Source organism: Odontesthes bonariensis, chromosome 14 (assembly GCF_027942865.1).
Source record: "Odontesthes bonariensis isolate fOdoBon6 chromosome 14, fOdoBon6.hap1, whole genome shotgun sequence".
Taxonomy (NCBI): domain Eukaryota; kingdom Metazoa; phylum Chordata; class Actinopteri; order Atheriniformes; family Atherinopsidae; genus Odontesthes; species Odontesthes bonariensis.
In genome coordinates this window covers 24,566,003-24,593,231 of record NC_134519.1, presented here as the reverse complement: position 1 = coordinate 24,593,231, position 27,229 = coordinate 24,566,003, and the positions used below count along the sequence as shown (strand labels likewise).

Sequence of the window (27,229 nt, the reverse complement as noted above, 5' to 3'; positions counted from 1 at the left end):
CTGAATGAGATGCAACAACTTCCACAGCAAGTCAAGAGGGAGTTTGATGCCGGAAATTTTGTGGTCAAACGTTCGTCACATCGCTTCAACCAAGTCGACCCAGATCAAAGTCAGGAGTGGCTAGGCTGTATAGGCAAAAAGGGAGGAGGCATTATTGGAATCACAAAGACATCTTCAGCTCTCAGTCGGTGGGCTCTGTCTTTCAACCTCCGAAGTGATCTTACCCATGACACCAAGGTGGCCTTGGGTCTGGGAACCGGTGACGACTGCGTCCACAATGAAACTACAAAAAGCAGAATGAAGCGTGACTCAAAAGATGAAGATGCTTTGCTCACTGTCTTGCAGAGATTTGGTCTCTTTTCCACTAACCTGCCCCAGACACTGCAAAATATTGCAAACAATGACTTGGCTACACAGGATATTGAAGATGACCTGTTGAATGCTGCAAAAAAAGGGCAAGATCAGTTGGATGCTTTTGTCAAGGAGAGGCTGATGCCATCTAAAAAGAGAAGTGTGAGCTTCAGGGACAAACTGACACAGAACAAGTATTTGACTTTTTCCTCACTGTTTGAAGTGAAACAGTCAGATAACAAAACTGTAAAGGCAAAAACGGTCAAGGCAGACAGGAACATCCTACAGCGTCTCATCACAGCCTACGAAGCAGGACGTACAGTCAATCTGGACAAAATAATGATGCACGAACTGTTTGTTGTACCTCTGTCTTTGGCAGAGGTTAATGGGCAGCTTCGTTCAGGTTCGAAGGCAATATTTGCCAAAATCTTGACAGCTGACATACAATGTCCCAGTGACCTCAAAGCCACAGATCTACAGAGTGAACCAATGCTAGTCATTGATGGACAAGCGCTAGTCATTTCCATTGGAAAACCAAAAGAAGCAAAGACCTTTGGAGACCTGGCAGACACCTTTGTTAAATCTGTTCTTCAAAGTGGCACACAGTTCCAGCGAATTGATGTCCTGTTCGATCGCTACCATGAACACACAATCAAAGGTGGAACAAGGAAACGGCGTGGGAAAGGCTCAGTGGCAATCAGACGACCAATTGCCAACAGAGACTTGCCACTTCCTGCAAAATGGGAGAACTTCATTGCTCACCCTGACAACAAGGCAGACCTTGCTCGCTTTCTCTCCCAACAGCTGATTCTGAGGGCACCAGCAAACAAAACCATAGTTGCTGCAGGTGGTTTCAGCGATGAAGAGAGGGTGGAAGCTTCTGACGGAGCCTTCGACACAGAGAGCTTGGAAGCTAAACATGAAGAAGCAGACACAAGAATTGTTCTTCACTGCATTAAAAGCAGAGCACAAACCGTTGTTGTGTCTGCGAGAGACACTGATGTCCTGATTCTGCTGATCGCCTACTTCCACAGAATGCCCTGCCAAAAAATCTGGATGAAAGCAGGGACAGCAAAGGACAGAAAGTACATTCCCATTCATGCAGTTGTGGAAAAGCTGCAGATGGAAGAAGAGGTCCTTGAGATGCTTCCAGGTTTCCATGCACTGACTGGGAGTGACTCAACATCGTACATTGCAGGACACACAAAGAAGACCTGCTGGAATGTGTTTAAAGACCACAGCCATCTCCTCAAAGGGCTTGGTGAATGTCCTGAGCTTAGTGACTCCACCATCATGGATGCAGAAGAATTCTTCTGCAAATTTTATGGTGCAGTCAACACAAACAACATTAATGAAGTCCGTTTGGGCATGTTTGTCAAGGGCATGACCATAGAGAGACTGCCACCCACCAGAGATGCTCTGAAATTTCACATCCATCGTGTTCACTTCCAGACTTTGGTCTGGCGACAGGCCCACTTGCAACACCCAGTGCTGCCACCCCCTGAAAATATGGGATGGAAGATGGAGGACAATGTGCTTGTTCCTGAACTCATGTCGCTGACTGCAGTTCCAGATGCCTGTGTGGAGCTAGTGACCTGTGGCTGCACAACTGGATGCAAGACAGCCCGATGCAGATGCAAGCCAAACCCATGCACTGCATCTTGTCAGTGCAGAAAGTCAAGTGATCATTGCATGAATGTGTAATGCACTGAAGAAAAAGAATGTGATCACAAAGAAATTATAATGAACCCACCATTACTATTCACTCTTGGAATTAGTGGCCATGTTCAGTGAAATGTACTTGTTAATTAAATGGATGAAAAATGTATCTGGGCTTTGATGATTATTGCATTAGTATTAGTGATATTATTATATCCAAACAATTGGTGTGGTATTTTTTTTTTATGTAACTCTGGTCCAAAGAATGAATGGAGGTGAATTGGCCTGAGACGGTTACTGCTATTTTAAGGCTCACGATAACCTCTCACATAGAAATAGTATGGATATATCATATTTCCTGAATCCTCAAAGTCCATTAAGTATTGAGATTGTTGGCTTTTGGGTCCTTGATATCCCTTCATCCCACAGGGATAAAAAATATATAAATTAGGCGAAAACTGTGGGAAACAATTTATGGTTTAAAGAGGTCATGTGACCTCTGTGTTTGTCGTAAATACACAAACATGGTCTTAAATGAAAGCCTAAAGGGTCCCCTTTTCAATGATACCAACCAATCATATATAGAATATTAATAAATAGGAAATGAATAGCCATTTCTAAGTTTGGGCGATTAATCAATAATTATGCAAATGGATCAATAATTATGACTAAACGGTAACTTTTACAGCTGGGCAACTGGCAGAAATGGATTCAGCACAAAAAAATCATATAGAAACAATGCATAAAGGGCTTTTCCTCAAAAATGCCTACCATGTTGTTTTCTAAAGGCCTTTTTCAATTTTCGGTCCTGACTAGAATGAGCTTTTGGTGAGTAAGCTTCTCAAGTAGCAGCTCAATGTTATCAGCTTGATTTGATTTGATTTGATTTTGTTTATTGACATTGTACAAAGCATCAAAAAGGTATACAAATAAATAAGTCAGTAAATATGTCTTGAAAACCTTGTGCAACATGTCAACAGGATAACACAAAAAAGCTTGGGGAGCTCGTTTCCATTGTGGTCCTTGTGAATGTACAGCATGTATGTGCTAGTTACCATCAGTGTATATGAATATGTGAGCAAGCCAAACATACATGTATCACAATAGACAGGGACACCAAAAATAAACAAACAAATACACACTCTCTCACGCACACTCCAACACACACACACACACACGCACACACACACACACACACACACACACACACACACACACACACACACACACACACAAAGCCCTATAGTGCTCTACAACCAAGCCATCTTTTAACTCCTGTCTTAAAACAGCTTGTTGATGCAATACATTTGATATTAGCAGGCAACCCATTCCATAACACTGCTCCTGAATATAAGAAAGACCATTTCCCCATTAAGTTTATATAGCACACAATCAGTAGTGCTCCTCCTTGTGGAGTGCCTATGCACCTCCTGCACTTTAGAAAAATAATCTCTAAAATATTTTGGACCCAGATTATTTAGAATTCTGTGTACCATGGTCAATTTTATGTATGTTACTCTATCCTCCACATTTAGCCAGTTGAGGTTTTCAAAATGGGAAGGTAAAAGGTGGGTATGAGGGTGCAAGTTAAGGATCAGTCTTACTAGTTTATTTTGAGATGTCTGTAACTTTTTTTTGAGTGATTTAGGCAAATTGGTAAACCAGGAGGTGCACGCATAATCAAAGTAACCTTGAACCAAAGCCCCTGCCAGAATCTCCAGAGCTTTCCTGTCAATTAAAGGAGAGATTCTAGCCAAGAATTTAGTTCTCTGGTTTAGTTTAGAAATTACCTTTGTAGCCATGGCCTCTCCACTTAATTTGTTATCAAGAATACATCCTAAATATGTTACTGATTATTTAGCTGTAATTACTGCATCACCCACTTTCACATTCAACAATGGTGAGTTTCTTAGTTTGACATTTGATCCAAACATAATTGATTCAGTCTTTCCTAAATGCAAAGAGAGCTTATTTTCGGCTAGCCAAACTCTGACTTTTTGGAGTTCTAGACTGAGAATCCTCTCAATCTCAGCTTTTTCATGATGGGAAACAATCAGGGCTGAATCATCAGCATATAAAAACAGATCACAATCACAGGCTGCTTTCATGTCATTGACATACAATAAAAACAACAACATACATTGACATACAATAAAAGCTGTTGGTACTCTTCGATAGTTATGGAGATCCATGATTTCCAGAAGCTCTTCTCTGTCCACACTCTGAAAATCTGAACGGCAAGATTCAAACACCATTCGATCGGACTCTGTAACATACCTAAGGAAGCTATCAACAAGAGGACTCTTTATACAACCAAGAGCTGCTTGCTCCAGTATTACTGGAGCAAGTTTTATAGGCAGGTACTTCTGTTTTTGCCGGCCAAAGGCAATGATTCGGCCAATGCTTTCCCATTGTTGCTGTACAAAATCATGACGCAAGTAGGGCACCTTAAAGTTATTGCCCATTGTGCACTGTTCATAAAAGTCCTGCCAAAACTCGGAGAGGACATCCCTCAAAACTCCACCATCATCAACAGCCTTTTCTCACCTTCCATCAGGAAGCACCACTTGAATACATATGTCCTCCTGAGTGACACTTGGATCACAAAAATGTGAAATTAGTTCTTTCAGGATTTGGCCACGGTGAAGAACAAGGATTTTTTTAATCCCATCTCTCTGAACAATGGACTCCTCCAAATAATCAAAGTGTGAAGAAGAAAGCACTGGACTAGATGACTGTGGAGACAGCGGAAGGGTGTCATCAAGACTGAGACTATCTGTGTTATGGCCCACACTGTTGCGTATGAGAGAAGCGTATGAGTTGCGTATGAAAATTAATAATATAATTTTCATACGCACGAAAAGTCCTTGAAAATAAAGAATTGTGCGTATACTTACCGTATTGAACCTATGAGTAGCATATGAGTAGCGTATGAGTAGCTTATGGTCAGCGTATTGACAGCGTATGGCCAGCGTATGTCAGCGTATGAACAACGTATAACCAGCGTACTCTGCGTATGACTAGCGTATGAGTAGCATATGAACTGCGCATGCCCAGCGTACGTTTCAACGCGCCTATATCAGCAGCCTTTCCACATTGCTCCATTATTGCAGTAGACGACGCGCTATCAACATCTCTCGAGACATTCATCTCGATCATGCCTCCCAAGAAGCAATCGTCGTTTGCCCGGGCCCTGGGCCGAGGTCGAGGAAAAGGCAAAAAAACACAAGAATCATTCTCACCCAAACCTGCTGAAATGCCTGATGCACCTGCGGCTGATGAGTTACATGCTTCTGAGCGATCAAGATCCCCAACTCCTCCTCCTGACCGCTCCCGTGAATCGTCGGTTGCCTCAGATATGTCAGTTGCCACCTCATCTCCGCCCGTCTGGCTGATGACAAGGGACACCTTCATGCCAACGTATGGCAACTTATGTCCAGCGTTCTCGACCTATCAGTAACGTACCTATATCGTACCTCTAGCGTATTCAGCGTATGCCTAGCGTATGCTTAGCGTATTAACCATACGCACAAAAGTTTTGGGCATGTTCAAAAATGTATTTCTGCCTCAGCGTATGCCAACGTATGCCAGCGTGCTTGAAACGTATACAACCTATGCCTAACGTTCCCCTAGCGTATGTCAGCGTATACCAGCGTATGATTGATAATTTTCATACGCTGGCATATGCTAGTGCCATACGCAACAGTGTGACAGGGCCATTAGAAATGTGTCCTGTGAGAAAGGTAACAGTGCCACTGTCTTCGAAAATGTCAACATTGATTGCTGCATCTAGCTCTTGGACACTGGACAAATCACCCATGTCAACAGTAGAGTAAACTAGGTGAACATTATCACTGCTGCTGTTTGTCAGGACACTGCTGTTTCCAACATATATGACATCAAAACTGTCTGGTGCTTTGGATTGAGTCAGTGGTAGAAAAACTTAAAGCTTCTTGGTCATTTCCACTGGGGTTGTCTGGTTCTGAGTCACTGCCACTGTCCTTTTTTTTGGTTGTTAGGTAAAATCGCAAAAGAGGTAGATTTGTCTGCTCATAAAGTTCTCCAACGGTAATATGTTCATCAAGTGAATGTTCCTGAAAATCTGTCATATCAAACTCAAAATCTGTGATTCTTCCCTGTGAATTTCTTTGAGACGGAAAAAACAAACCCACTGCCTTTTCAATTAACTCATTTTTTCTACAGTCCTTTGACACATCAATTTTTCTTGTTCCACCACCTTTCTTTGTCCTAACTTGAAAAAACTTCCCATCTCGAGAATTCAGCCATCCTATCTCAGCTTTTCGCTTACTTTTTTGAGCATTTCTGATGGTAACATTTTCGGAGACCTGCTTCTGATCGTTGCCTTTGTTTCTTGAAATCTTGGCTCTCAGACAGATCAGCCATGTCCACCAACGGGGGTGATGGTGCTTCGGTGAGTGAGTTTACTTTATTTGCCATTTGTGTTAGTAAAATTGAGTAATAGATATTACTAATATCTATTGAGCTGATCTGTCCAATGGAGCGTAACTTGATTGGCTGCCGTTGTATGAATTGAGACAAGGATCGATTGCTTCTCCCTGTTTACCCGGATGTTGAGTCTGGTTCTTTTTCCACTGAATTTTTTGAAGTTGAATTTTTTTCCACTAAATTTTTAGATGTTGAATTTTTTTTACACTGATTTTTGTTTTTAGAAATTGATTTTTTTACACTGTTGGTTTTTCAAATTCAAAGTCTGATTTTGATGCTATAAAAATTCAATATTAGAAATTCGTATTTAAACTCTGATGGCACAGAAAAACTTCCATAGACCGGAGAGTTTTGAGAGTTACAAAACACATATATATAGGGAGAGATAGATAGATAGATAGATAGATAGATAGATAGATAGATAGATAGATAGATGTGTGTGCATATGCATAGAGTATATGAAGAGAGTCAAAGTGTTTTATATTTGTAATAATAAATGCTTGAGGGCGTTGGTCGATCTACATGATGCCGTATGACACTACAACTCACTTGACACGACATGTAAAAACTATACAACTTACATGTTAGAAGATTCTGAAAATAAAATGTTACGGGTTTTTTTTTTTTTTTTTTGCAACCATGGATTGTTACTTAAAAAAACAGTCCTTCTCTCTGTGACCTAAACGTACAGTTTGCACAGTCTGTTGTCACCAACGGTCTCGTTACATTTCCTTTGTCTGTTGGTGTTGCCGCAATTGACAGACTGACACAGTGGGTCACTGAACTGAAACTTCCGACAAGCCACGGAAACTATGCGGGTGTATATTTAACAATGGTATTTCAAAAAAATACAAATTCATTTTTGTGATATAGCAGAAAAAAATGTCTGTAGTAACGAGTAGACTACTAAAAACCGCAACTTGCTGTCACTAATAAGTTGACCTCATTTTACTTGCAGCACATAAGTCTCAGTTGGCAGTATTGTTCCGTCACACGTCTAGCCTACAGCCGGTTTATGCGTTTCCAGAACTCAGAAATGTTCCCTTGCTTCTGCCCCTTGTCCTTGATGTCTGGCATGGTGTTGTATCCTTGGACACAAAGATAACCTGTGAAATTCCCGCTGGCTGCCTTCTCAGTGTTGATGGTTTTGTTGACAGCTTAGGGACAGTGTCTGACGCACAGAAGAGGACCAAAGCATTCCGAAGGACGGAGAAGCAGCAACAGGTGATTATTAAGGAACAGACAACCAATTATTTACTGTACATCAAAGAACCGAATAAGGAATCTCAAGGATTAAATATTAAAATGACTGTTAGATTTAATGTATTCAGACCTACTTAGTTGCAATTCATATTACACGGTACAATCATTATGCATTCATTTATTTTGTGGTTTTAAGTCCAGTTTTTATTTAGTAAAAGAGACTGTATTCATAGCCATTTTGACATGAAATAAAAGGTAAACACAAGTATTGAATAATGACAGGAAGGAAAGTTTGGTGTTTCCCCTGCATTCGCCTACTTTTTTTTGTCAAAACGGCAGCTGTGAATACGTCTGTTTAGCAGCTTGGTGCAGTAACTTTCTGTTTATGCTCGAAAAATTAGGACTTGCAAAAACAAAAACTGTTGAAGATGCAATTTTTTTTTTTAATTTAGCAACCGAGGAAAAAAAGAGAATGGGTTGAGAGGAATGTTAGCACCGTGGACAGGGAACTGGCCATGTCCATCACAAAGTGCAACACACAAAGTATCACTGTCTTTGTGAGAATTCATGCAGTACAATTTATCTTTTAAGTATTTTTACATAGTATGTTGCAGAACCAGACAATATAGGTGTAAAGTTAGGAGGAGTTGTTCTGTAACAAACAAGTCCTCCTTTGAGAGGAAGTAAAAGTCACACATAGTGAAACGTGCTACAACACATGGATTTGCCCATGAATGTGTACACTTTTGGTGTATGTGAAAACCACAGTTATAGATGCAACATTGTTGAGTTTATTTATCGGTTTTACCAGTGATGAGCTTGGTATGATCTGGCTTACAAACATATCCAATCACGATTACATGCATACATATGCAGTTTCACTGTAAAATAAGATGAATCAGTGGTGCAACAAATATTTGCGCTGAAACAACACAGTTCAGACAATAGCAGCTCTTCTTTAGATGTAATTTGATTTGAAAGAAAATTACCATAGACAAGAAAAAATAAATCAACTTCAACTTCAACTTTTTCTTTCTCCTCATAAACCAAAAAGGGATTTAAAGTAAAATGTATTGATCGTAAAATCATAGCAATATTTTCAACGTATAAATTGTGTTGATAGAATCAGTGTGAAGGTTGAACAGGAAACAACTGGCTGCATAAGATACTCTTTACCTCGTGTATTTCTTTTTGATGTGATACACACATTTGCAAACAAACATACACTTCAGTCCAATTTTTTCTGTTTCTATCAATAGTTAAGTGTGTAGAAAATGAGCTGATTTCCGAAAGGCATAAAGCTAAAAAAAAAAAAAAAGAAAGAAAAGAAAATTAAAATGATCTGTGCTCTCAAAGAAGGAAAAATCTGTAAGAAGATAGCAAAGTGTTAACAGTATGCCATTTGCTCAGAACTGGTCATAGACTTGAACTGTAGCGGTCGAGTTTAGGTGCGGAAGATCTAAAAACAATGTGACAGAACTGCTTGTAGAAGTGCGACAGAGGAAAATAAAAACCGAGTTTCACTCCAACATACCTACCAGAAGATTTAGTGGACTGCACTGATGATAGATGCAAAAAGAAAATGTACATTTGGAGGATGGAATAAAGGATGCAGAATTTCCTGAAGGGAACAGCTCATCTTTGTGTTGCAGCCGGGGGCACGAGAAACTGTTCAGCAAGAGAGGAAATTTGAATTTGAAATCTGTTAATTACCAGAAAAGACAAATAGAAAAAAATGATAGTTGGTTCTACAACAGGACAATGATTCCAAACACGTCTCAAAATTCATCTCAAGGGGATCACAAAGGAAATCTTTGGATTGACCTCAAAAGGTCAATCCAAAGCGCATGCAAGGTGGCCCAAGAATCCTACCGAACCAGAAGTCTTAAAAAGACCCCAAAACTGAAAGACTCTAAACTGCTACAGGAGCCTTCACAAGCGGTGAAAGGGGGGTCATTTGGGTACTTTGCATTAATTTAGCTTTTTTCTTTCAAGATTATAGTGAAGAATTTTCTGTGGGAAATTTTTCGGTCTGAAAGAAATAAGATATTGTATTCTGCAACAGCATGCAATAATGATTGCATTGTTATTCTGTTGTTTCATCTGTTGTTGTAACTTATAGGAAGCTTACCGCACATTGTTCTCCCTAATATAAAATTACAGAACACATCCTTTAACAGCAACATGTGCTGGACCTAGTTAAGTTTTTTAGTCAGTTTGTGCAGTTTTTCACAGATTTGCATGAGTACAGCTGTACAGACCTAATGCAGTGACCATGGTGTGGTCAGCAGACCAAAAGCTTTTTTAAAAAATATGAATTGGGACACAGAAAACAGGGAGAGTCTTAATTTCAGGACTCAATGATAGTCCACCAAAACCACCTCACCTCAAGCAAATAAAACTAAGTATCCACTGAACTAGAGCCGTCAGGCCCTTTTCAGTGAACCAAGCTGTGCTGAACAGCAAGTTATTTCGATTGCCCTCTATACACTGAACATTCATTATCTATGCTGTGTTTTTTTGATCATCGTAACACAGTCCTGAACTCCTTTATTTAGCACTAATTCTTTTCCAGGCTTACTGACACTGTTAGTCCTACATCAAAGGCCCCATTCCCACTTGTCCACAGTATCTTTGACTTTTGCAGTCAAATGTATAGACAAGGCACCTTGACTCTCTTAAGTTTGAAATCCGAGCCAACTGTGGTCTCAAATGAAGTTGCTATTGTTAGAGTGCTTGTTATGTACTGATGGTCACTTGAGGAGGTGTTGAATATTTGTCCCTGGCTCCATATGTCCTTCTCTTGTCTTGCCTTTCTCCTTGTCTCCATTCAGACATTGAAGTAGTTAGTGGTTGGTACATTGGTGCGTACACTTAGTTCTGGAAGACCGTTATAGATTAAAAGGTTTGCTGCTGGAGACCCAGTGTTGTGTGAAACAGAAACAGGCAAGAAAGGTAGGGTTGAGCTGCTTCACATTGTATTTATTTTTTAATGTATTTGTTCATATGGGAATGATCTAATATGTCTAATACATTAAATATATCTATTCTACATTTTTTTAGGGAATCTAATTGCAATAGAAATATTTAAAGTGATGTTGTCATGTCAGTTGACCGAGGTTGGGTTAGAATTTGAAAAGTAACTGGTCAATTTAAATATACAGGAAAGACTGAAAGACTTGATGCTTCATACTGGTGACAAGTATGTCTACTGTAGTCTCTCCTTAAAAGCCAGAGGTGTCTACATAATGCATTATTAGCAAATTTAAAGTTTAAGTGAAATATAATATACAAATAACTGTGATATTTTATTTCATATAGAGACAATTAATCTGGAATAATGTTGCACTTATTTGAAAGAAGCAGAAAAATCTCTGATCAGGATTCCTTACAATTTTATGTTTTCATTATTTAATTTGAAGCGTCACATGTTTTGTTATGAACTATAATAAAACAGGATTGAGACATCCTCCACATAACCATCTCACTGTTAACTGGTGAGCTTCACCTATCTCAATCCAGCTATCTCTCTTCAGCTATCTCAAGTCTAAAATATTAGAAACAAGAACCTTCGCACATGAAGTTGAGAGGGGTTACCCAGCATGGTGTGTGAAACAGCTGTGCAGTTGATCATCTTGTTTTAAAAAAAGAAAAGTCAAATCCAGCAGAGCAACCTCTTGTTATGCAGTCAAACACAGTGTCCTTCTAAATCTGGCATTTAATGGTTTGACTTTTTGTGACTGTGGTTCAGATTATAGAGCAAGATGTCCATTTTTCTTAATATTTGAAATAATGTAGTGTGGATTTAATTTTTAATCAAGATTTGTTTCAATATTTTCTAAAACATCAGCACTTTCCACAGAAAGGACATACAAAATGTTAATTTAATTCATACGCAATTTATATTATTATTATTATTATTCCTCAAGAACTTCCTCATGTTTAGCACCATCCATTATTCCCTCGATTCCGACCAGTTTCCCCAGTCCCTGCCAGTGAAAAACATCCCCACAGCATGATGCTGCCACCACCATTCTTCACTGTGGGTATGGTTTCCTTGGGGTGCTAAGAGGGTTTGTGCATAACATTTTTCTAAATGGCCAAAAAGTTCAGTTTTAGTCTCATCTGACCAGAGGACGTTCTTCCATATGTTTGGCAAGTCTCCCACATGCCTTTTACTCTAAATTTGCTTTCTTATGTTTTTTTCTGTAAGCACCGTTTTTTTCCTGGCCACTCTACTGTCAAGCCCAGCTTTGTGAAGTGTACTGCTTATTGTATGGTCCTTTGGACAGATACACCAGTCTCGGCTCTGGAGCTTTCCAGCTTCTTCAATGTTTCTTTGGTCTCTTTGTTGCCTCTCTGATTTATGCCCTCCTTTTTGTGTGTTATTTTTTTTTTTGTGAGCAGCCCTCTCTGGGCAGGTTTGTTGTAGTGCCATATTCTTTCCATTTTGTGATGATGCATTTAATGGTGCTCAGTGGGATCTTCAAAATTGTGGAGTTGTGGAAAGTTTTTTATAACCCAACCCTGATTTGTAATTCTTCAAAATTTGTCCTTGTGAAGCCTCTTCATTAGTGCTGTTGCAGACTCTGAGAGTGTATCTATACTGAGATCATGTGACACCTTTTTAACAAATGATGTGACTTCTGATGGTAACTGGTAGTACCCGATCATATTAAGGGCTTCAAAGCAAAGGGATTTGATACATATACACACCACTACTAGGTTTTATATCTTTTAGGCATTTCTAAAATACTTTTTTTTTTTTTTTTGTAGGTCCACATAAAATCCCTCCCAAAATCCTTTTTAAATTACAGGTTTGAATGCAAGAAAAACTGGAAAAACACCAAAAGGTGACTACTTCTGTGAGCTACTATAGATATAAAACATAATGATATAGGCTATAGTAGTATTCACTTTACTGTCAACAGCATCCTGCCATTTTTTTTACAAATATAGCGAGCTTAAGTGAGCTTAAAATAAAAGGTCAAGGCACAGTTTGAGTTGCATATTTATTTTATTCTACTAATTAAGTGACATGCATAGGGAGACATCATGATAAACACATATGTGCCTCAGAAATAATTAAATAATTCATTGCATGTGCTTCACTCCTCATCGTGTCCTTTCTGAAATGAGAAACAAGAAAGAAGTGAACAACCAAAAAAATATTTATGTATTACATCAGCAATGAATACTGTCAGTCTCATACCTTTTTAAGCATTGGAGCATCTATTCTTTAAGATTCTGTGTTGTACATTTCAGACTGAGGCTTTGTATATGCTAATTACGTTTTTTTTTTACTGGCATCATATTGTGCAGTGTTGTAAAGTGTTGCGTTTTTTGAAGTTTAGATTTCTCCAGTCACTCATATTTATATAAAAGCCCACATTTTGTGCTACAATCTTTGTCTTGCTTTGAAAAAACAAGTAAAACGACCAAAAAAAGGACTAATACACTTTCCCCATTTCTGAAATTTGAATTGAATGTTATCCACCTACTGTATAGTTATCTATCCTTTATTCTATCTTCCCGACACACACTCTTTAAAGTCCTGAAACCCAAAAAGTTGTTCAAACTTTGATAGGGTCTATCTTTTCCAGTCCGTCATACCTGTGTGTACACACACGCACAAAGTCACTCTTTTCCCTCAGACTCACAGTCCCTCCCATAGGAATGTGTCAGTCTCTAATCCCCTCCTCCTCTCCTTGAAATCAGGCTGTCTGAGTTGGAGGCTGGCCTGGTTTATTAACTTGAGTTGCCTCCTTATATAAAGGTTCATGGATGTCAGTACCAGATAAACAGCTATGTAGTCTTCTCAAACTGGGCTACTCAACTTTGTAAATTCTCCTTGGTTTATGTTTTATGTCAGATGCCAGAGATATGGTGTGTCTACTACTGTACATTAGAGTGTAACAACATGATTAAGGTAGACACTCTGGTGACCGCCCGTTTTGTACAGACAGACATTCAGTTTTCTGTTAAATACCCCCTTGTTTAACTGCTAAATTCCCATCCTGCCTTGTAAACTTAACAGTAGTTAGTTTTGTGTGTTACTCCAATACCATGTAAATGATATACTCTAGCTATTTATTTTAATACCACATCATCCTAATGACAGCAACATTAATAGTATAACTGACCTTTGACCCCGCATCACGGCTCTTGGCACGTAGCTTGTTAACCTGAGACTCAGCAATGTCAGCTCTCTCTTCAGCCTCATCAAGCTCATGTTGAAGCTTGCGGAACTTGGTAAGATTACCGTTGGCCTGCTCCTCCTGTAGAACAAGAACACCATATATATATTTTGTTACATGTGTCGGATAAATTACAGTGGTCATAAATTAGTGTGGTATTTAAATCAGGAGTACTTACAGCATCTTCTGCAGACTTCTTGTAGGATTTGACCTTCAGCTGCAGCTTATCCACCAAATCTTGCAGACGAGAAAGATTCTTACGATCCTCCTCTGTCTGAAATAAAAGACAAAAAACAATAAGATTTTTTTGGAGGAAATGTTAAATATGAATATCTACAGTATGTTCTACTTACGGGGGGTGTCAAATTAAAGTTAAACCCAACATAAAGTGTCCTAACATTGTCAGTGTCATAAGACCTCTTAATAAGGTTTTGAACCAACATGTGATGCTCATATTAGATTTGTTGCACATTGGGATTGATTCTACAAGTTTGTGGAACTTTGCTGGAGGGACCGAAGACCATTGTTTGGTAATGACATATTTTTTCTTATATGGTGTTTTAATGGTGCTGATTGCTGTCATTAGTTTCTTGTGCCCTCTGGATGGAGGGATTTTCATTTAATTTCATTCTTTAATTTTCTATCTGTATGTATTCTCACCATTTTGTGAATGAACTCAAACTCACCTGATAGGTCAGCTCTTTGATTCGTCTCTCATATTTTCTTACTCCCTTGATAGAATCACTGGACTTCTTTTGTTCAGCCTCAACCTCATTTTCCAGTTCTCTGATCTATAGAGTGAAAGATACGTTGATGAGGTTTTTCTTTTTCCTTTTTCCCCAAAATTGTGTGGGTTTTTTTCTTTAGTTATTGAGGAAATAGTGTTATTCTAAATTGTTCAATATTTAGTTACTTAGTGAGTTTAGTTACTTAGAATCTAGATTGTTGATTTGAAACTGCTGACACTCACCCTGGCCTCCATCTTCTGCACCTGCTTCTTGCCTCCCTTCATGGCGATCTGCTCAGCTTCATCCAGACGGTGCTGCAAGTCTTTGATGGTTTGCTCCATGTTCTTCTTCATGCGCTCCAGGTGAGCGCTGGTGTCCTGCTCTTTCTTCAGCTCCTCTGCCATCATGGCAGCATCAGTAATGGCCTTCTTGGCCTTCTCTTCAGCATTTCTGCATTCCTGCACGGCTTCCTCCACTTCAGTTTGAAGCTGGGATGTATCGGCCTCCAGCTTCTTCTTCTGGTTTAGCAGACTGGTGTTCTGTTTACATGCAAAGGTTAGTTTTAGTTTTCCTCAGTAATTCAGCAATGACATGAAAGATAAATTGCAAATTGTGTCTTACCTGAGAGTGCAGTAGCTGCACCCTCTCACTAACATCCAGCAGCTCTTGCTCGGCCAGTTTGCGACTTCGCTCAGTTTGCTCCAGAGCAGCCCTCAGTTCCTCCACTTCGGCCAAAAGCAGGGTGTTGCGTCTCTCAACGATGGCGATGTTTTCCTTCATGTCATCATTTGCTCGAAGAGAGTCATCAAGCTGGAGTTGAGCATCCTGAAAGATGAACCAAAAGATTTTGTTTTCAGTTATGTTTGTTCATAAAAGCAATTGCATGATTATTATTTCTCATCCATTGCAAACCTTCAGATGTGCGTGAACAGATTTCAGCTGTTTCTGGGCCTCAGCCGCCTGCCTGTTGGCTTGGCTTAGCTGGATCTCCATTTCATTGAGGTCTCCCTCCATCTTCTTTTTCAAACGGAGAGCCTCATTTCTGCTGCGAGTCTCAGCCTCAAGTGAGCTCTGAAGAGTATCAACAGTGCGCTGTTGGGTTCTCTTCGCTTGTTCCATCTCTTCATCTTTCTCAGCCAGCTTGCGCTCAATGTCAGCCTTAATCTGGTTGAACTCAAGCTGCACTCTTAGAATCTTTCCTTCTTCATGCTCCAGTGAAGCCTGTCATGAATTAGATAAATCAGGTGAAGTGCGAGTGATCATCAGTTTCCAGAATATTTTACGATATAAAGGTGGACTTTGCAGCATACCTCTGCTTCCTCCAGAGCTGTCTGGATCTCGGACTTCTCTTGTTCCAGCTGCTTTCGAATCTTCTCAAGCTCGTGAATATTCTTTCCACTCTCTCCGATTTGTTCAGTGAGATCAGATATTTCCTCTGAGATACACAATGGGAAATTTTCAATCTTTCAATGTCTCCTGTGGACAAATACTGTAATAGCAATGTAAGTTGATGTTATTCTTCTGGAAGTGAGCATTTTGAAAGCTGCCACATTTACTTGCCCTCACACTGCCGATGAGAAAAGGTTCCTATTTCTTTAGATGTCACATTTACCTCCAAGAACAACACAAAGCTTTCGAGTTTAGGCTTTTCTGAGAATTTCCTGTTTCCACACCTCTGCAGTGTACTGTACCCCTTTGCCTGTGCATTGGAAGTTTTCACACAGCTGACCCAAAAGGTAGGATGACTAAGACCATGTGCATGTCTGTAGTGTCCAAATCATTTTTCCCACCTGGAGACAGAAAGCATGTACCCAGCCTTACCCTGCAGATTCTTGTTCTCCCTCTTCATGGTCTCCAGATGTTCAAGAGATTCTTCATAGGAGTTTTTCAGTTTGAAGAGTTCAGTGCTCAGAGACCTGGCTTCCTTCTGGGAGCTCTCCAGTTCACTCTGAGATTCCTCATATTTCTGTTTCCACTCTGCCAAGACCTGAAAGGCATTCCAAACTTAGCCAAAATAATTACTCCAAACTGTTGTGAAATAATTCTGAAGTTAATCAATTCAAACCTTGTCAAAGTTCCTTTGCTTCTTGTCCAGAGCAGCAGCAGCAGCATTTGATCTCTCCACATCCACCATGAGGTCTTCAATCTCATTCTGCAGCCTGTGTTTGGTCTTCTCCAGGGAGGAACATTTAGCATTCACTGCTTCAACAGCCTCCTCAGCCTCCTGTAGACGCTGAGCCAGTTTCTTTCTATATTATGGAAGAGTTAATCCAGCATTAGTCGCTTTTAAACTTGGTGAATTGTTCAAGTTAGAATGTGTTTCACTTACTTTGCTTCTTCCAGCTCCTCAGTCCTCTGGATGGCATCAGTTTCATACTTGGTTCTCCACTGAGCCACCTCAGAGTTGGCCTTGGACATGCTGCGCTGTAGCTCAGCCTTGGCCTCCTGCTCCTCCTCATACTGCTCCCTGAGCAGGTCACAGTCGTGGCGGGAAGACTGCACAGCATGGGCTAATGCATTCTTGGCCTGAAAGGAAAGCATATCTAAGTACTTTGCACATATCATGTAATCTGCATTAAATGTGGCCTAACTGCTATTAGTTTCCTACCTTGATTTCTTCCTCTAGTTGCCTTTTAAGGTCTTCAATTTGTTGAGTGTAGGACTGTTTTCCTCTGGTGAGTTGAGACACCAGGGAATCCTTTTCCTCAAGCTGCCTTGAAAGTTCACCTGATTTAAGCGCAAAGTGTAAATTAATACGTCATATTGTCTCAAATAACATATGGTTTTCAGATGAGGTGCACACCATTTTCAGTTTGAAGCTTGGCTTTCTGCATGGTGAAGTCATTGATGGAACGCTGTCCCTCCTCTGACTTTGTTTTATATTCATTCATCTGGTCCTCCAGAGACCTGCACATTTTCTCCAAATTGTTCTGAAAATTAAGCACAAAAAGGTCAACAAATGCATTGCAACAACAATTTAATCTGTTCATCAGCCAATAACACGACGAGATTCATTCATGAAGATCACTTACCTTTGACTTGACAATCTGCTCCATATTGGAGACCACATCATCCAATTCCAGTCTGAGCTCACTCTTCTCCTTCTCCAGCTTCTGCTTGACTCTCTGCAGGTTGTCAATCTGCTCTCCCAGGTCAGCAACACTGTCAGCTTGTTTCTTCCTGAGGGTGGCAGCAGTGGCTTCATGCAGCAGAGTGGACTCTTCAAGGTCTCTGCGGAGTTTCTGGAACTCGGCCTCCCTCTTCTTGTTCATCTCAATCTGGGCAGCTGTGGCTCCACCAGCCTCCTCCAGCCGCTCACTGATCTCTTCCAGCTCTCTGGCCAAGTCTGCTCTCTGCTTCTCCACCTTGGCTCGAGCAGCTCGCTCTGCTTCAAGCTCTTCCTCCAGCTCCTCAATGCGGGCCTGCACCCGAGTCAAAGCGAAACTTTACATGAAAACCTTTTGATCTTGAAAATGGTCATATTGTATCATTTTGACTTTCTTTTTCATAATTTGTCCAGAAAGAATTATCACCTGTAGCTCCTTTAGTTTTTTCTGGAGCTGGGAACTCATTGCCTGTTCATCCTCTATTTTGCTATTTAATTGGCTGATTTCAAAATCTTTCCTGTGAATGGAAAAAAAGCAAAACGTATACAACAATGCCTTCCTTTTAAAGGAATTATTGTTGGTAAAGATGAACTTTTTTATGGTACTTTTTCAGCCTCTCTTCGAGCTGCTGCTTGTCATTTTCCAGATCCATGATGCTCTCTTGGGCCAACTTAAGGTCTCCTTCAAGTTTCCGCTTCGCTCTCTCAAGGTCCATGCGTATTTTCTTCTCTTGCTCCAAGGACCCTTCAAGCTGCAGAAAGTCATTAAGAAAAAAAGTATTACTTCAAGACTTAGGATCTGTGATTGTCCACATAGTGTTCTAAATTCTTACATCATCCACTTGCTGCTCCAGCTTGGCCTTGGCCTTGGTCAGAGTGTTGACTTTGTCTTCCTCACTCTGCAGGTCATCCAGCGTTTGTTGATGAGCTTCTTGTAAAGCTTTCTTTTCCTTGGTCAACTTGGCAATGATTTCATCCAAAGCAGCCATCTCCTCTGTCAGGTTCTTTACCTGTTGCAGATAAAAATGATAGACTCTTTACGGCCATCACAGCAGCTTTCAAACATTTTCTTTCGAGAAATCTTGTGTTTATTGCACCTTGTTCTCTGTGGCGTGCTTTTCTTTCTCCACTTTAGCCAGGGTTAACTCTAAGTCATCAATATCTTTCTTCAGCTCAGAGCACTCATCCTCCAGCTTCCTCTTCTTTGCAGTCAGTTCAGAATTCATCTCCTCCTCATCCTCCAGCCTTTCTGTCAGCTCTTTGGCTTTTGCCTCCAGCTGAATCTTGCTCTTGATGAGCCCCTCACATCTCTCCTCAGCATCGCAGAGATTATCTTGCTCCTGTTATTTAAAACAATCAGCATGTCACACAGTGGAAGCATACATTATATGATGTTGGTATGAATTATAATACTGTAAAAAACAGTGTTTTAACATACAGACTGGACTTGGAGCTGCAGGTCATTCTTCTCTTGGAGAAGAGAGACCATTTTTTCCTCTAGTTCTTTTCTGCGGGCTTCTGATTTTGCAAAAGCCTCCTTCAGTTTGATAAACTCTTCCTTCATGTTGGCCATCTCCTTCTCAGTCTCAGCTGATTTCAGCAGAGGTTTGATCTTGAAGAACATCTTCATCCAGGGCCAATTCTTGACCCCCATGAAGGCACGAATGTTCCACTGGATCACAAGCAATGCATCCCTGTGTACACCAATTTTTAGATATGTTGTAGTCACTGTCGTGCTGCAAAGCTTTACAACTATTTTAATGGCTTATTCACATTAATTAGTTCTTTATGCACACTTTTTCAGACTGGACTTAGGGAATGTTAAAGGTACAACATTTAGGAGTAGTACCTGCGTTCTACAATCTTCTGGAATTCAATTCTTGCCAAAATACCGCGGGATCTAGCCTGAATCCTGGTCATAATTAGAGCCAACCGGTCATCTCGCATCTCTTCCAGCAGACCCAACAGTCCAGCCTTGAAGAACACCTTTTTACAATAACAGATTGGATAGTCAGTTATGATATTTCTGTTGTGCAAAATGTATATGCTGTTAACAAGTGAGACTCTTACCTTGGTGTGCCCCAGTTTGTACTGTTCATGGTCAATATCCAGTGAACCCAACAGTTTCTCTGCAGCCTTCTTGTTGTCAATGAACTGTCCTTCAGGAACAGCATTAGGGTTCAAAATGCGGTATCTTTGATGCAAGTACAAAAAAGTTAATCATTTCTTTTCATTTTCACATCGGGGATGTTTATTATATACTGTATGTCGATGCTCATCAAATGCAAACCTCTGCTTGAAATCTCCATAGAGGATCCTGTTGGGGAAGCCCTTTCTGCAGATCCTGATGCCCTCCAGCACACCGTTACAGCGCAGCTGGTGCATCACCAGAGGGTTCTCCATGGCCCCGGGAGTCTTGGTCTCATTGGGGATGAGGCAGCGCACAAAGTGAGGGTGAGTAGACCTCAAGTTGGTCATCAGCTTATTCAGGTTCTCCTGAGAGTACACAACAGGTGACACAATTGATCATCTACATCATTAAAAGCACCATTAAATATTACTTTTATAGATAAAGAAAAACTGCAAAGATCTTACCCTGTGCAGGGCAGATACAGTTTGGAAAGATGAACCTTTCTTTTTGCTACCACCTTTGCCTTTTCCACCAGATTCCTGAGCTAAAGAAAAGTCACAAATGAATGTTTAGATCAAAGAAACCTTCTGATCAGGTATTCCTCATTCAAAATCATTCTCATTAAACATCTCAACTATTGATCCAATTAGTTATACCCATGATATTCTGTCAAAGTTTGCATTGGCTGAAGCAAAGCTGCACTGAAGTGAAAAGCTGGTCAGGAACTAAAACGCAGAGCAGTATAGAGACTTCCATCTGTTTTCAAATTCAACAACCTGTCTGTACTCCGACATTACATCACTACATGAGTATAACTGGTGGCGCCAGGCCAAAAACCAACAATTAAAATGGTTTTAACCATTGATAGAGGTTTAGAAAAACGGAAAAACAAAAGGTTTTATGACACTACAGTTACTTTCATCAAAGTACATATCCAAAAAGGTGAAGACATGGAAATCAAGTGAGGGAATTTGGGGATTAGAAAGTATCTTCTTATTAGAGTCCACAGAAAAATGGGATTTTACATGAAATATTGCTACATGCATATTCAGACAGGCTACATGCTCTGCTTCTGACCCATGTATTGCATAATGGCCATTTAAGAAACACCTATTGACATGTCCTTCAGTTGTGTGGCTGTTTATTCAAAAAAAGAATAAGGAGAAAATGCAACTGACCAGCACGTTCAAACCCCAAGACTTCCTGATACAAGCTGCTAGCCCCTAGGATCCATTGGATATTTACACATCCTTTTTAAAGTAAGTTGCTAGTTCCTTGATAAATACAAACCTGATTCAGCTCCAGCATAGTTTGCAAAGAGGATAGACAACAGCTTAAGGTTTGACTTCTGGAACAGTCCAACAACAGTCTCGTTCAGAGGATCCTTGTTCTTCACCAGCCAGTTGTTGATATTATAATCAACAGTTCCAGCATAGTGAACCAGGGAGAAATGCGCCTCTGGTCTTCCTTTGACGATTCTGGGCTTCTGGAAGTTGTTGGATTTCCCAAGGTGGTTGTCATAAAGCTTAGCTTTAAAGGTGGTATCAGAGGCTTTGGGAAACATACACTCCTCTTCAAGGATGGACATGATGCCCATGGGCTGAAAATGATATGATTAAGGATTTAAGTAATTCAGAAAGACAAAGAAGGCTGATTTAGTCTCAAGAACAATACTCCCAAAAAACTTACCTTTTCAATCAGATCAATACAGGCCTGCAGGTCCATACCAAAGTCAATGAAAGTCCATTGAATGCCCTCCTTTTTGTACTCTTCCTGCTCCAGTACGAACATGTGATGGTTGAAAAACTGCTGCAGCTTTTCATTGGTGAAGTTGATGCACATCTGCTCAAAGGTGTTGAACTGGAATGACATAGAGAGTAAGCAGAAATTAACTCATGAAAGTGCTTAGCAAAAAAAAATTCTAAATATTCAGCTTCCTTTCCAAACTCACATCAAAGATCTCAAATCCAGCAATATCCAGCACTCCAATGAAGTACTGCCGGGGCTGCTTAGTTTCCAGGGACTGGTTAATTCTCACCACCATCCACAGAAACATCTTCTCATACACTGACTTAGACAGTGCACCAATAGAATAGTACACCTTGAAAAATAAGAGATTAGTAGCATCTTTAACCTTGAATTTATATTTTATTATATTGAACTACCGTAGCAATGTTTCCTTCTTTTCTGTACCTGGGCGACATTCTGTCCCTTGGTGACCCACTCATTTCCTACTTTAACTCTTGGGTGACAGAGAGCTTTGATGAGGTCAGCAGAGTTCAGGCCCATCAGATAAGCTACTTTATCAGCAACTGAGGAAGGGAAGTAACACATTGATCACATTTATTCCAGAACACAAAGATACTAAACCTATCCAGATATGTAAATAAAGCTGTACAAAACTTTTTATAGGAAGTAATGTTACCAGATATATATAATAAAGTGCATAAAAACGTTGTATACAGCATAAAGCTTCTTACTACAGGCAGCAGCAAAATTTCACTTATCCCCTAACCAGAACCATGTATTCTTTCAAGTGAAATAAATGCAGAAAAACAAAACTATTATTCAAAGCTCATACTGTATAATGCTCATAAATAATGACGACAGATTCTATTCTTGCTTTGTTAGAAGTCTCAGTCTCAGTAGCCCTATAAATGTCAAACTCATTCATTGGCATTTTTATTATGTTTGTGATCTCTGAAACCAACAACATAATTCATTAAATCACTACCATAACCGTGACAACTTTCAATAATAATAATAATAATAATAATAATACACATCTATGTATAACATACTCTTTTACCTTCTGTGCCATCTGCCTCTGCCTGCTCTTCTCGTTGCTTCTGCTTAAACTTCATGTTACCGTAGTGCATGATGGCACCAGTCAGCTTGTAAATGCTGTTCTTCTCTTCTTGAGTGAAACCCAGAACATCAAAAGCATCCTAAGTGAAATCAAGAAACGTCAATCTGATGGTTCTTTAGTTTGTTTTCAGGTTATGTTCATTTGAGAATGGTTTATTGTTGCGATTTAAACACTGAGCTCACATCAGTGGCTACCAGTTCATCAGAGTCATTGATTGAGGTTACAGTTGTCTCTCCTTGGGAGATGAAGGAGTAGTCGTAGGGGTTGTTGGTGATGAGCAGCATTTCTGGAAATAAGTCAAATATTGTCATTAGAAAATACACGATTATGTAAAGTAAAAACATTAATATTCTGCATTTGTTATTTACACTTACCCAGGAGTTCAGGCTTTTGTTGAGACAAGATCTGGTAGAAAATGTGGTAGTCCCTCTCAGCCTTGAGCTGGTAGGTCACACGGGACTTTTCCAGAAGGTCTGTTTGGAAAAAATTACTTTATTTTGTTATCTTCCTCTAAAGAACAATCTGCTTTTGGTATTTAGCAACTTGAACATTATCACACCTTAATATGCCCACACATATGCATTTATGGTCAGAATGTCCTCTAATTACTGTAAACATATGTGTGATCAGCTTTTGATTCATTCAGTTTTACAAGATTAATGCCTTACACTGAATTAGTAGTTACAACCGCCTGGTTTTAAACCTGCTCGGGTTTTCCTCTGGGTTCTCCCTGTATCTTTGTGGATTTCTTGGATCATACTGATGTCCTGCCACAGTTTCCTGAAATGTGTTGCCATACAGCTGTATGTAAGCCATATGATAGATATGAGGTGCTATCTGGTTGTGTATCCTGTCTTTCAAATACTGGGCTGAGCCCCGGCACTGTGAAACCCTACAAAAGATGAGTGGCTCGGGATGAATTTAGTTTTACTTACAAGTCTCAATGTCAGCAGAGGCCAGCTTTCCCCTGTTGTCAAAGTGAATTCTGATGAATTTACCCTAAAATGAAACATTGTGTTCACTTATATTTCTAATAAGGAAAAAGAACTCTGGTAGTAAACAAGTGACCTTGCTGCAGTCCTGCAGTTACTCACAAATCTAGAGGAATTGTCATTCCTGATGGTCTTGGCATTACCAAAGGCCTCCAGAGCAGGGTTAGCCTGAATGATTTGATCCTCCAGGGTTCCCTGATGAAAAAAAAAAAAAACACAATGTCAGGCCCATTGTCAGTTATAAAGAGGAGCTTAAATAACTAATAGCATTTAAATCTCTCAAACAATTGATATTTTGGTTATCCAATATTAAGAATTTAATATGTAAAACAAACCTTCTTTTCAGCAGCAGCGTCTTTCTTCCCACTGGGGGCAGCAGCGATGCTGGCAAAGTACTGGATGACACGCTTGGTGTTGACAGTCTTTCCAGCACCAGATTCTCCGCTGAGAGCAAGAGACACTGTAAGTTTTTGTGCCATGACCTATGACTCTAAACTGTTTAAAACATTTTGTATGGTAATATGACTTACGTGATGAGGACTGACTGGTTTTCTCTGTCTGTCAGTAAGAGATTATAACAATTAAGTCAAAATTTATCAGAAGGATAAATAGGTCAGAAAGATAGGTCAGAAGGAATTTCTGAAAAAAAAAAAGATGAAGACTAGAAGTGATGTATGTACCTGACAGCATGTACTGGTAGGCATTGTCAGAGATGGAGAAGATGTGAGGAGGAGCTTCAGTCCTCTTCTTTCCTCTGTAGGCAAGAACCACCTCTTGATTGTAGACTGGCAGCCACTTGTAGGGGTTGACAGTCACACAGAACAGCCCAGAGTAGGTCTGGTATGCCAAAAGAACAATAACACATCGTGTTTTCAGGTACTTAAATATTATGTCAGTGAGGATAAATGTACTAGTCAATACTGACTCACATAGATCATCCATGCTGCGTAACGCTCTTTGAGGTTAAATAGCACAGCTGGCTCGTGGAGGAAGGTGAACATTGCCATGTCTTCAATTTTATCAAATTTTGGCGGGTTCTGAGGATTTACATCCTCTTCCTTCACTGTGACAGTCTGCAGAAAGAAGAAACATCTTACACAAATGTCAAAACTTGTATTATGATACAGTCAAACTGAGCTGATGAGATGCTGATACCTTTCCAAATTCAGTCTCGGCAGTGACTTTGTCACCATCACGACTTGTAATGGTTGCTTTAACGTACTCAACTTCTGGGTCAGGAACAAAACACTCCCTCTTCATGTCAAATTGTCGTGTCTGGGCTTCCAGACGCTCTTTATCTGATTTTCTCAGATAAGGAGCCGCCAGCCCAAACTCTGCCATGACAGCATCACCCATCTTTCAACCTTTCAAAGATATGTTTAAGAGCTATGAGTTTTATATACTTATTTATTTACGGTATTATTTTTTCAGGCATATGTGTGACTATCATCCATGCAAAACCCAATTAAAAGAACAAAGTAAAAACAGTAAAAAAAACAACAACAAAGGAATAGTTTTTGCAAGTTTTTGTTTCCGCACAACAAATTTACATATTTGTTACATAAATATAATATTTATAGTAATACAGTTGCTATTAAACACATTTAACTTTAATCACTTTTTATTCTTAAAAATGTAAATGTAGAAGTCAAGTAAGCTTGCATTAACATGTTGTCAACATTAGTCATACAGACATCTTGTAAAAGTTATCCCAAATCTGGTTGACTATATATAGTGTATAATATTGGCATGCTCGTGTACCAACTGAAAATATCATTTGTCATTAAACTGAGTTGGACTGGCACTTAAGTGTAGCGGTGAATTTTACCTGCGTTGTTGTCACTCTGATGATAATTTGAAACTTTGCTATTCTATTAAATAGACAGAAGCAAAACAAAGGTTATATTTGGTTACTGTTTGAATTTTAAATGATGAGAGAGTGACTGTTTTCACTGAAATGAATCATACAAAATTGTACAAAATGTTATCGACAGAATATATCTCAATGACGCTTTGTAATTTCAACATTATCTGCATGTTGCAAATGCTCAGTCACAATAGACAATCCAGTTTCTCAATTGAGTTGCTGTTTTTCTTACCTTTGATCGTCAGCCTTGTGAAGTGATGGATCGAGCCACTGACACTAGGCTCCCTCTCCATTAATAAAGGTTGTTAGTGAACCAAATATGGGGATGAATATCAAAGAAATGGCATCCAGTTTGCCTATCAAAAAAGCATTCTCCAAATTGGGTTGAGCCTGTGCTGCTATTTGTTGCTGTCACCTTGGACGGCAGACAGATACACCAGAGTGGACATGACAAAAGAAAGGGGAAGGCAGGAGGTGGGGAAGCATGGACAGGCCACTGTCTATCATGTCATTCTCATCTGTCTCAGTAAGCAACTTTTAGTCATGTGATTTTACTTAAGGGAGTGGAAGGTCCATCTCCATTACTTGTTCATGTAAAAACATCTATGATTCATGATTTTTTTTCAATAAATTATCAAAACAAATTTCATTGAATACATGATTAATTAGTATAAAATATCTGGAAGAAACTCTTTTGCCATTGTAGATAAATAGACAGTCATGCCTTCATGCTCAAACTGAATAAAGTAGCCTACCAAAAAGACTAAATTTATGGGACCTAAAATATTTCAATATCTGAATTTCAACAATAGTCTGTCCAGTGATAGGATGTGAAATGGAAATCAAGAGGGAGAATAAAGAGCTGCAGCTGTTGTCTGCAGAGAGGCCAGGCCAAGGTCACAGCTGTGATCTTATTATCACTCACCACTGCCTACTGTTAGGTCTACAACCTTAATCCAACCCTTTTCACTTTGCATTGTTTCCTTTTCCTTAGCAGCAATAGACATGATCAGCCACAGTGCTGTCCGACTCAGGTTCATATCACATGAAAGTGTCCTTAACATGAAGTGCCACTGCATGTGCTGGAGTTGGACTAACAATTTCTCCACCTGAGTGATGAATATGATTGAGTCAAAAGGCCAATCAAACTGTACAATAACTCTCCCCTATCCATCGCTTACAGAATTTGTCCAACATTTTGGTTCAGTATTCAATATAGTCAGCAATAAATTGCACCCAACAACCAAGAGCGAATGTGGAAGAATTTCCCAAGTATAAAATGCGTCGTGAAGCTAAGTCTACTACTCCGAAGCAGTTAAGACAGATGGCCACTAAAGTGTAGCACAAGTAGTCACGGAGCACTCAATTGTTATCTTTGAACTTAGTAATAATACACGGATGGTGTAATGTAACATTGTATTTATATTTAGTTGGCTTTATGTCATCAGTATCCTTATAATCAAGTGTGCATTGTGTGTTTATGTGCTCAACTTGTGTGTCTTGTGTTTGTCATGTCCAACATCTACATTATTGGAATAATCTTATTGCCATAATATACACAATGTGAACTCTCTATTTCGATCCCACCATGTGGAAAGTCAGTGTTGAAACGGTATCTGGAGTATAGCCATGTACTATATGCTATGTATATTTATACTG

General features: G+C 39.6%; 1 protein-coding gene across 1 annotated transcript; it reads right to left on the bottom strand.

Annotated features, from left to right (window-relative positions):
- Positions 1 to 12,721: 12,721 nt before the first annotated feature.
- LOC142399209 (myosin-7-like) lies at positions 12,722 to 25,915 on the bottom strand. The gene is made up of 39 exons (XM_075483728.1): positions 25,803 to 25,915; positions 25,532 to 25,574; positions 24,859 to 25,067; positions 24,633 to 24,776; positions 24,384 to 24,540; positions 24,234 to 24,261; positions 24,039 to 24,147; positions 23,806 to 23,898; positions 23,647 to 23,710; positions 23,086 to 23,184; positions 22,894 to 22,997; positions 22,652 to 22,790; positions 22,036 to 22,154; positions 21,794 to 21,943; positions 21,532 to 21,702; positions 21,133 to 21,442; positions 20,307 to 20,386; positions 20,002 to 20,207; positions 19,782 to 19,905; positions 19,561 to 19,697; positions 19,150 to 19,405; positions 18,809 to 19,051; positions 18,545 to 18,721; positions 18,318 to 18,463; positions 18,139 to 18,229; positions 17,638 to 18,027; positions 17,409 to 17,535; positions 17,214 to 17,332; positions 16,935 to 17,131; positions 16,671 to 16,854; positions 16,427 to 16,592; positions 15,916 to 16,040; positions 15,518 to 15,826; positions 15,227 to 15,430; positions 14,848 to 15,144; positions 14,564 to 14,668; positions 14,056 to 14,151; positions 13,824 to 13,958; positions 12,722 to 12,809 (listed from the first exon to the last, which is right to left on the bottom strand). Exons 3-39 carry the CDS (start codon positions 25,057 to 25,059, stop codon positions 12,789 to 12,791), a joined length of 5,823 nt encoding a protein of 1,940 aa, XP_075339843.1. The 5' UTR covers positions 25,060 to 25,067; positions 25,532 to 25,574; positions 25,803 to 25,915; the 3' UTR covers positions 12,722 to 12,788.
- Between the last annotated feature and the right edge of the window lie 1,314 nt (positions 25,916 to 27,229).